At 54.1% G+C, this 10,796-nt stretch overlaps 1 protein-coding gene across 2 annotated transcripts in view; it reads right to left on the bottom strand.

Annotated features, from left to right (window-relative positions):
- Positions 1 to 708: 708 nt before the first annotated feature.
- Positions 709 to 10,796, bottom strand: part of NUDCD3 (NudC domain containing 3) — a 65,616-nt gene continuing 55,528 nt past the window's right edge. For both annotated transcript variants that reach the window (XM_030551846.1, XM_030551847.1), the window contains 2 exons: positions 2,737 to 2,925; positions 709 to 1,242 (listed from right to left, as the gene is read on the bottom strand). In XM_030551846.1, the coding sequence (XP_030407706.1) occupies positions 1,132 to 1,242; positions 2,737 to 2,925 (300 nt within the window). In that variant the 3' untranslated portion in view covers positions 709 to 1,131. The remainder of the gene's footprint in view (positions 1,243 to 2,736; positions 2,926 to 10,796) is intronic.

The following is a 10,796-nucleotide window of genomic DNA, read 5'->3' as shown; positions in this document are numbered from 1 at the left end:
AGCGTGAGACCCTGAGCGGAATGAGGCACGACTCCCAGGCTGGGAGACTTGCTCCGAGCTGTAGCGTAGACACCCCTTCAGTAGCTGGGGACACGATGCTCAATAAAGCGGCCGCTAGTTTTGGGTGCCCAATGAGACGCCACTAGAGCTGTTTTCAGACTCCCAAGCCAAGCAAAGAGAGCGGGAGCTGCAGGTGCTTGCTGCCTCTGGAAATCAGCCCCCAGGTGCTTTAGGCACCCAAAGCTGGGCTGACTTCACAATGTGAGCCCTAGGGGGATGTGTATATAAGTTTATCTTTGCAAAGGCAGGCACAGGGCAGGCCTGGCCCCTCCGTCTCTGCCAGAGCCAAACCCTTGTTAATGTAACCAGCAACTCTAAGCACCTCAGCTGCCACGGCTGACAGAGAACTGGACGCCTGTGGGTAGATCCGTGGGCACAGAAGGCAGAGTGCCACACTTGGGCCCACGCCCAGACACTTTGCAGGTGTATAGCATTTGGAGCATAGCATGGTCTGTGCCGTCTCCGCCACCAGGTGTCTGAGGCTGCAGCTTTTCCCTCCCCCTGCCAGTGTGCTGGGGGTCTGAACACAGTTAGATACAGCCACCATAGACCAGCAACTTTTCAATGGAGGCAGTGCTGCCATCTCGGGGGCTCACGCACAGGGGGCTGGGGCGGGCTTCCCACAAGCAAGAAAGACAAACTTCAAAGTCACCTCAACAAGCATAATCTATTCCTGAAAAACAACAGCCGCCCATGCCCCCCCCAGCAGCAACCGGGGCCATCGCCAGCGAGAGAAAGGGAAATGCTACCTCAGCCGCTGGTTGCCGTGGTGACAGAGGACGTAGTTCTGCATTTGCTAGGCCTGCCCCACATGCATCTCAAACGCGCCCAGATGGCATTCCCCCCTCCCCACCAAACCACACCCTGCCCAAGCTGGTTGGCAGCTGGCTGTTTGCAAACAGCCCCCGGTGGCAGCACCGGGATAAAGGGGTGGCTGGATGTCACTCATGGGAGCAGGTAGAGGGGGAAGCCCAGGCTTTGCCCCCGTGCTAGCTGGTTACACACAGTGGCGCTAGCCTTGGCCTCCGATCCCATGCATGGATGTGATTTTCCCTTCCTCGCTGAGTGTCGTCAAAACTGCACGGCTCCAGGGGAGATGTTGAACATGGTGGGGTCGAACTTCTGGCCCCGGAACGGGGAGCCTTCCACGTCCCAGCCCTTCTTCAGCATCTCGTGCACCTTCTGAAAATGCAACGCACTCGAGTCAAGTGTACTGAGGAAATACACAGCTGACAGAGACACGGTCCTGCCACCCCAGCCTGGTCTCAATGCCACACTGGTCTCTGCCGTTCCCCAGCTGGGGGCCACCACCCCTTCTCCTCAATCGAGTGCCTCAAAACCCTCAAGCTTTTACAGCTCTCTCCAAGAAATGAGTTTAAGAAACTCCCCCAAGCCAGCTCCGCACCTGGCCTTCCCAGCAGCCTGCAGACTCAGGGAGTGGCTAAGCTCTGGGTCTGCGTCAAAGAACAGAGAACAAAGAGGAACCAGCTCATTTCCCAGAGAGCTCTGCACTTCAATACCAAGCTGAAAGGTGCCTCCTGCTTTAGTCTCTCCGCCTCAGAGCCACTGAGCTAGGCTCCATGACAGACCTGCACCCAAGCCCTGGCCTTGGGCAGTGAGATGGCACTCAGATAGCTCCCCCTCCGCTCCTGATAAAAGCCACTCTGCTGGGCCACTGTTGTTATGGGAGAGTGAGTGGGAGCCGACTCTGCACCGGTGGCTGCTTGCTACCAACAGACCCTAGGTCACTGGGATGATGGGAGATGCCAGCTTCGCTTTGTGGTGATGCAAAGCCATTTGCCAGCCTGTGGAGTCTAGGCTCCCTGGATATTGGGGGAAGGCAGCAGAAGTGACGTGTCCCTTTTTACCTCCAGATGGCAGGACACGGACCGTTCCTGGCCACCCTCAGCAATCCTGGCTGTTTCACCTGCAGGCTCGTGCTCCAGGCAGGGCTGCAGCTTACAGATGGCAGAGGCCAGGCTAGCTGTTACCCACTTGCTTCTGGGTGCAGCTCAGCAGGTTAGGACTTGCATACTTGGGCGACTGCCTATCCCCCATGCCCAGCTGTGATGGACAAGACCCCCTCTTGCTGTCAGTTCTTGCCTAGCTCTCTCCAGAACGGCTCTCAGAGGACTGTGGACTATGGAACACACGGCAGGTGGCCGCGAGGACTGGGAGGGTATGGAGTGAGGCTCGCCTGCACGGAGGGTGCGGGAGAGGCGTGTGGGGATTCTGATGCTTGCTGAGCGCCAACGGGGGGTTGGGTGGGGTAGGGGCGTGTGTGAGAGATGGAGGAGTCAGCATTGCCACACAGGATGCAAGGTCCAGGCAGCGAATGGCTCTCCTGGGTGCACATCAGAGTATGCATCTGTTTACGCAAACAAAACTTCAATGGCAGGCAAGATGGTGGCGCTCAGCTCCCCGGAGATGGCTCATGGAGAGGGATCCGTTTGAGTCAGAGCAGCTGGGGCCCCTCAGAAAGCCAGGGTAGGTCTACGGCTCCCAGCAGTCACAGTGGGCAAGAGGAGGGATGGTGTTTGCTGCTAAGTCCCTTCTCAGTCCAGCCAGGTGCAGCCATCCCTTAGCGTCTGGGGCGCGAAGTCAGAACAAAGTGATCAGCAAGGATCTGCCCAGCCAGCCAACCTCCCGCTTCCCCGCAAGCGGTGAAGGACCTACCAGCTCATGGCTCTGGGGCTTGCCCTGCAGTTTCTGGTGGTAGTCGAAGTTCAGCCTGTCCAGCACGGCGTGCTCCTCTTCATCCACTGTGGCCATGGAACGCTCCTTGTTGATCTTATCGACGTCGATCGGCTCCTCCCCCTCCAGGATGGCGCTCCACCAGTACTCCCCCACCTTGTTCAGACTGATCTGGGGACACAAAAGCACCGTCAGCCCAGCAAGCAAGAGACAAGGTGCAGCCAGCCAGCCAGGCCTGGGCCTGAAGGGGAGCCCAGTCCAGGAGTCACCGCTCTAGGCGAGGCATGAGCAGGCTAGACAAGAAATGAGGTCTCCTGACGGAGCGTCAGAGCCTGAGGAAGCAAGAGCACCGGAGCTTGCCCAGAAGCAGCAGCTGTAAAAGCTCCTCAACAGCGTTTCACTGGCTATGCTTTAACCCCAGTGAATCAACCGGCTGGCAGCTCTCAGTCAAAGGGGCCAAATAAATATAGAGCAACAGAAGTTCTGCTGCAACCAGAGCGTCTCGAGACACACAAGGAAATCAACTTAAATGATTGTTCCACACAGCTCCCTGCTCCCAGAAATCTTAGGGCTAAACTACATTTATCATCCACCACCGATCCCCTCAGCTGCAACCTGCCCACTAACCTGCTACCCTGGGACTACTGCTGGCATCAGTGGCTACATCCGTGTGCCTGACTTCCTCCTTTCCCTCCCAAACAAAGAATTAAGCTCCCAAAGATAGACCAGCCCAAGGCTCAGGAGAGGGAATACTTGGCATTTGACAATGGCCCCCGAGGGTTCGAAATGGGTACTATATACAGCTAGAAAGGGGAGAGTCTAGCCTTCCGGTGGGGTCACAGGACAATGGATTCACACCCCGGCCATAAACACCACATTTCTGTGCTGAAAAGCCACTTACATCATTTTGAGATGGTGCACGTTTTCTTCGTTGTCGAGTTGCCCTGAGGGAACTCTGGGCGTTGGCCTAACGCGGCACCGTGTGGGGAGGATGAAGGCTTTATGGGCACTCATTTGGGGGGGTGGGGGGAGAGGATGACTGTTGTCATGAGTTATGCGCCCATCCCAAGTCTTTATACCCTCCACACCAACAACTACTCACTGTGCGGCTTCTGCTCAACCGTCGCTGCACCAGCTGGAGCTCTACCCACTGAAGGGGACGTTCCCCATGCTAGCAAGAAGCAGTGCCCTGGAGGAGGTTTTACCATGCCAGCAAAGACTGCCACCCAGTGGGAACATACACAGCTGCCAGGGTGTGCCCCACCCCCACTATGTACTGCTACAGAGGGAATGGGATTTACCATGCTATGCACTGCCACATAGCCCAGGAGAGCTGGGTCGGGAGAGACCTCTGTCTCATTCGCTCTTCCTTTAGATGCTGCTTAATCCAGGATTCTGGTTCCTTGCACTGGATCTACCCAGAGTTCCCCTCTCTTTCCTTCGCCACCCTTAATACTAGTATTTCCATTTTATGAAGAGAACTAAGGCACAGAGGGGGGGGACCAGACTTACCCGATGTCACGCGGAGTCAGTGATCGCGATGGGAATGGAACGCTAGAGTCCTGGTTCTAGCCATTAGGTAACGCTCCCCTACCCACATGGGCCTCTGGCATCTGTAGGCTGGGGGGTTCGCTTTAACCATTCCAGATTCTCTCTGCATCCCAGCCCACAAGTAGGAAAGCGAATGGAGGGGCTGGCTTGCATATGCCCTTTAGTGGGGAGTGGTGTCTCCCTTCACACCCAATGCCAATCTGTTCTAATGACTAGACAAGTTGGTGGGTTGTTTGACTCCACATGGTGAGTTTTTTAACCTGTCCTTCCATAGCAATTCTTAACGATCAACCTCACCAGACGGCCAGCTGGTTTTGCAGCCAAGCAGTGCAGGACATCCAGGAATCTCCTTCAAAGAGACATGGGGCCCGCAGTCTCCACCCTCACCCCACTCTCAGCAAGGCAGGTGTCCCTCTGGAGAGCCAGCTCAGCATGCCCCCAAGTCCAGTCCAACAGCAGATACATCAAATCTTGAATTAAGAAACGGCTCAAGAACTCGGGGGCACAATTGCAGCTTCCTGATTGGCTGGCAGTGATGTCATCCCCAGGTCTGTGAGGCCAATAATTCGCAGGCCCTGACTTTTATTTGAATGGATAGATTCCATTTCATAACAGCCGTGATGAGAGACCGTGCGTTTCATAGCCACTGCTGAACTGGCAATGGTCCCTGGCTTCAATGCCTGCCGTCGCAGTGCAGCCCCACCTGAGGTGGGCCAGAACCACCTGGCAATGGGGTTACGGCTTATTCTTTAAACCCAATACCAGGCAAAGGCTTGAGAGCTGATAAAAGACAACTGCGTACTTCCAGGGCTGGAAGGTGATGCAGAACGAGCAGGACTCACCCCTAACTGCCCACAGGCTCAGAGCGGAGGGACCTGTCAGATGCACCACTTGATTAAGAAATTCAGACCCTCTCAGAGCCAGCTAACGACTCTGCTCATGTGCAGCCCAGAGAGGAGCCCTTGGCACAGAGATTTCACATTTCACTAACCCAGAAAAGAGTCCTGCCTCAGCTCCCGTCAGTCTCATCTCCCATGCACAAGCGTGGGCGGGAAGGAGGCTGAAATGTCACACGCTTTTAGCTGCCGCCCCTGCTTGGTGGGAACGCCTGCCCCGGCGTGTGTGATGCAGAACCTGCTCTGTGACAGGAGATGGGGCCAGGAACGGTTATCAGGAGGGGAAAACAGCACTTTGGAGGCTGCCTGGGAGCCTCACTGCCATGTGAAGACAGTCACCAACTTCAGAGACAGACCCAGCAGCTCCGCCCATAGCCAGCAGAACAAGGGTGGGCAGAATATTTTCCTTCATAACTAGGGTGACCAGACAGCAAGTGTGAAAAATCAGGATGGGGGTGGAGGGTAATAGGAGCCTATATAAGAAACAGACCCAAAAATCGGGACTGTCCCTATAAAATCGGGACACATCTGGTCACCCTATTTATAACGCTTTCAACAGGCCGGGACAGAGCCCAATGTCCTGGGCTGCAGTCATGGCTGGTGGGGCAGCGGGGTGGGAGATGACACAGCAGAGAGTCAGATGAGGGAGAAATGTACGTGTAAACATCACATTGAGACAAACATGCAAGCAGAAGCGGGGAATCCAATACAGATAGGAGCTCCTAGCTCCTGGTAATCAGTATTTCTCTTGCTCACTGTGCTGGGGCCAGCCGAGATGTTTTTTGGTTTTTTTTTCTCAGTGTGTTTTTTATTTTAACAATAATCTCAGCAGTGAAGAAGATATATGGCATGCGTTGGCACCTCTGCAAGATCATCAATAAAGTCAGACAATGCAATTTAGTCAACGCTTTCAACAGCTCTGGAGGGGAAACATGGGCAGAAGTGCACAGCTATTAAAGTTATGAAGCAAGGAGATTTTCTCCCGAGCAAAGGAAAGACGCCAGTTAACAGAAGAGAGGAGGGCGGGGGCATTTTGGGATCAAGCCTTCTGAGCTAGAGGAGCCAGGAAAATATTCCAACACAGATAGCACTGGTGATTCCAGCCAAACTGGTGCATTCCTTCCCCTGGTCATTGCATAGTTCGGCTTTAGAGGCAGAGGAAAGACTGCTGAACTGTGAGCACAGGCTACCAACCTGCAGGTGACTAAGCCGGGTAGAGCTGGACTCTCCCTTCCATTAGGGATCTCTGCATTAGCAGCAGCAATCGGGGCCTGGCGTAGGCCATGGCATCTGCTGCAGAACCATGCTCCGGAATCTAAGCTCCAAAATCAAACCCTACTCTGAAGGCAGAATTATTCACTCCCTCCTGGACTTTTCTATGGCGCTCCTCACTCCAGGAGCTGAATGCTTCACAAACACCATATGTGCGCCCATGGGGCATTATCCCCATTTTACAGAGGGGGAACTGAGGCACACAGAGATTAAGGACGTTAGGGGTGCCCAATCTGAGGTGTCTATGGCACGAAAGTAGTAAGCATTATAGAGCCCGTCATGCGTGCCAAGCGCAGCTCCCAGCGACTTCAGTTGCAGCTACGAGTGCCCAACATGCCTGTGAATCAGACCCCAGTATCTCACGTTGGGCACCTGGAAGATGAGGAACACAGAGAGTGACCAGCTGGGGAGTAAGTGACTTGCCCAGCATTACATAGGAACTCTGTGGCAGAGGCAGGGATTAATCCATCTCTACAAAGCAGCGTTCAACTGCCTAAACCACAGGGCCAGGCTATATTCCTGCAGTCGCCTGCCGATTCACTACACACCTTCTAATTTCTGCAACAAGCAAGGCAGGGGTCCTACAGACCAAGAGTTCTCAACCTTTTTCTTTCTGAGCCCCCACCCCCCATGCTATTAAAAACTCCATGGCCCAGCGGGGGCAGGGAGGGCCTCGGGGCAGGGGCCCTGGGCATAGGCATAGTTTGCTTCTATTTTATGGGGGCAGGGGGCAGCGGGGCTCGAGCCAGCTCTGCGCACAGCAGGGTCTAGAGAGGGAGTGCCATCTCCACCCCCTGACTCACCTAAGCAGGCCACCCCACCTCCAGGTTGGGGGGTGGGCAACCAGAAATTATAACTCAAAGGTGGGGAGCTTAGCTCAAAAAGTTTGAAAACAGCTTAGGGTGCAAGCAAGAGGGTAGCTAGGGGCTGTGTGCAGACTGGGGGTAGCTCACGGTGCAGAGAGAGGGGCTGTGTGTTGGTGGAGAGCTCCCCTGCAGTCCCTGTTCCTGGAGGGGTCTGCCAGCCACAGAGCCGGGTCTCCCCACCGGGGGGGCTCTTACTGGCTGCCTCTGTGGAAGCAACGGGGCTGGGAGCTGAGGAGCAGCTTCAACCCAGGACATCAGCAGGAGACAAGGGAACGCTGCGGCTACCTGCTCCACGGCACCAGCTTTCCGCCTCTGACCTGGCCAGAGGGTGGGGAGAGGAGATGTGGGGAGGGGAGGTGGAGCTGCTCCTGGGACTGCTGGGCTCTTCCACTGCAATCTGGCAGCTGGGGGGGAGGGAAGAGAAGGAGCAATGCCGTCCATGTTCCCAATTCCGCCCGACAGGGAGCACTAGGGCTCGGGGCTCTAGGATTCAGCTCTGAGCCTGTCAGCTTCAGCCCCACGGCTCCCGGCTTCAGCCCCACGGGGTGTGCCAGGAATCAGGGCTTCAGTCTCACAGAGGGCACCAGGGATAGAGGTTTCAGCCCCAGCTCCTGACTTCAGCCCTGCGGATGGCACTGCAGCTCTGGGTTTCAGCTGCAGGGCCCTGCGGACCCCCGAATGAGAACCACTGCCACAGACAACAGCTTCATTAAGGGTTGATCCTGTCTCACTATAAAAAAAAAAAGGAGGGAGTTTTGCCATTGGGTTCAAAGGGAGGAGTGTCCCCTTCCTACACAATCTTAAATCATTCCCTGAGCACTGTCCTATCCTGTCAACTGAATGAAGTGGGGTCCTGTGGAAAAAATAGCACATGCTCATGTATTGAAGACTATCATAATGCAGACACTCAAGGGGCCTGAGTTAAGATGGGTCTGAGCAGTCAGACAGCAGCCGACCCAGCAAACCCCAAAGAACAGAAGTACCCTGTAGTCTCCACCGCCCCGCAACACACATGGCCCAAACGACGGGTTTTGCACATCCACAGCAAACCTGTTGGGGCAGCATCAAGAGAACCGAACCGCACTGCAAAGAGAAATATTGACTTGACCCGCACTATTCATTTCCTTATTGAATTCAATACAAATCAAAACTTTGTGCACTGATTCTTAGACCCTGAGGCCAGAAGGGACCATTGTCACCACCTGACTCCTGTAGAACACAGACCATGGGACTTCCCTGAAGCTACTCCAGGACAGGGAGGGAGTGAGGGATAGCAGGCTGATGCTCAAACCACTGAGCTAAATCCAGGGTTGTGAATTCAATCCTTGAGGGGGCCATTTAGGGATTTGGGGATTGGTTCTGCTTTGAGCAGGGGGTTGGACTAGATGATCTCCTGAGGTCCCTTCCAATCCTAATAATCTATGATTCTATGACTTCCAGCTGATGGCTGAATTCAGCACTTCAGGGCCCCAGAAACCATGGGTCATTCTGCAGGATAGAGGTTCAGATTGCTGCTGAGCGTACAGGGCCTTGACCAGCCAGCACTTGACGCATCTAGAATGACTGGCTAGCACTTGACGTGTCTAGAATGCCTTTCAACCACAGGGACCCCAGAGCCCCTTACGGGCTTTTTAGAAGGGTCATTCACCTCTGGTTGAAATGGAGGGAGAACACAGCAGCTGGACTGGTTTATAAGAGGGAACCAGCAGGGCACCTTCTAGAACTGAAGCTTTATTTTGCCGCCCTAAAGGCCCCCTAAAGTTACCAGAGCCGATATTGTGCAGGCTGCAGGACTTATCCCGTCCTGGTGTGGAATGTATTCTTGCTACAGCACGGTGTGCTCTCAGCTCTACAAAGCAATGAGGCAGCCAGGGAAAGGACCTAGACTGTAAGTAAGGGAAAGTAATAGTCACAGGGGCCCAGATCCTCAAAGGCATTGAGGTGCCTAACTTCCATGGGTGTCCAGGGGAGTTAGGCACCTCATCTTTGAGGATCTGAGGGACCAGTGTCACCAGGGATTCAGGTAAGACTCTTGCTGAGAGGACCGAGGTGTAAGTTGAACAGATGGAGCCGAGGGGGAAGCCTGGTCAGTCTGGGTGAGGGAAGAGGTTCCAAGGACGATGGGATGGGACTGGAGATGAGATGAGAGATAGGAACAAGGCCTTGGATAGAGGAGTAAGAAACTGATTGAAGGTAGATGGGGGCTAAGCACTGAGGAGGGCAAAACATGAGGCCAAGAAGCCTGATGCTGATGTGGATTCTGCTTGTCACAGTCGAAAGACAGCACAGGCACAGCACACCAGCCCGTTGCCCCGTGAAGGGACACAACTCAGGAGGGCAGAGTACCACCTCCTTACACCCAGTCCCTGCAGCAAAGCGCGTCTCCTGGGGGCACCGGGGTCAGCACCCACTGTCCCGAGAGCCAGAGGGTTTACCATAGGTGGGAGGTCTGCCATCAAGCACAGACTGGGTCCCACCCTGGTCAGTTTGTCGCAGTGGTCCAGATCCTGCAAGACCTGCTGTGCTGGGATGTGAACGGGAGGGAGGAGGCAAAAGACTTTAAAAATAACATCCCAGGGGGAGGAAGAGAACAAGGTAGGAAGGGGAACAAATTACAGGGCTGAAGTACTAAATGCCAACTTTACTTCAGCTCCAGCTACAGAAGAATGTCAGTAATGAGCAATCAGGTAGCAGAGAAGGAGCTGAACAGCCAAATGAGAGAAGCAGCAGAACTGTTCAAGAGCAAGTGAGGGAATATCGGGAGGGTGGGGAGCCTGCTTAAAAATCAGCAGGCTCCAATGGAACCTACTCAAGGACATTAAAGGAATTAACTTGGAGATGTCACCAACTGCTCATGGAAGGTGGGAGAGGTCACTGGTGTTGGGGCGATTTTCGACACAGGATCAGAGGAGATCTAGAGAAGTAGAGACCAATTATTAACATCGCCCCAGCAGCTCCCTGGGTGCTATGCAGACAAGTTCTTGTATAGGTGTTCTAGGCAGGACTTTGTAACAAATTCAAACAGCCTGTCTAGCAAACGTTGGGGCTGGGGGTGGGGTGTTGTGCACAACACCGAGCACAGGTTTCTAAATACAGCTCATGCAAATCTATTTTAATCTCACTCTTTGACAAGCTAACTGGTATAATGGAGAAGGGGAACGCAGAGGAGATTATACACAGGACCAGGAGTTAGCAAAGACACTTCACACAGTGTCACATGACAGTCACCGAGAAACTAGAAAGATGCAGGCTAGCTAGGACAGTGAAGCCGGAGAGACAATAAAAACTGATCTTAGGTGTTTGGAGAGCTAGCAGGTCCAGCTAGCATCCAAGCACTAAAAGGCATCAAGAAATGGTAAGAGGTAGAGAATTAGGTTGGGAAATTACAGTCATTGGATTTCTTCCTTTGCTAGACCAAGACTCTAATGTGTTTCACAAACATGCTGGAGGAGAGGAT

The sequence above is a fragment of the Gopherus evgoodei genome, chromosome 2, assembly GCF_007399415.2.
Source record: "Gopherus evgoodei ecotype Sinaloan lineage chromosome 2, rGopEvg1_v1.p, whole genome shotgun sequence".
In the NCBI taxonomy this organism is placed as follows: domain Eukaryota; kingdom Metazoa; phylum Chordata; order Testudines; family Testudinidae; genus Gopherus; species Gopherus evgoodei.
This window is presented reverse-complemented; position numbering and strand designations above follow the sequence as displayed.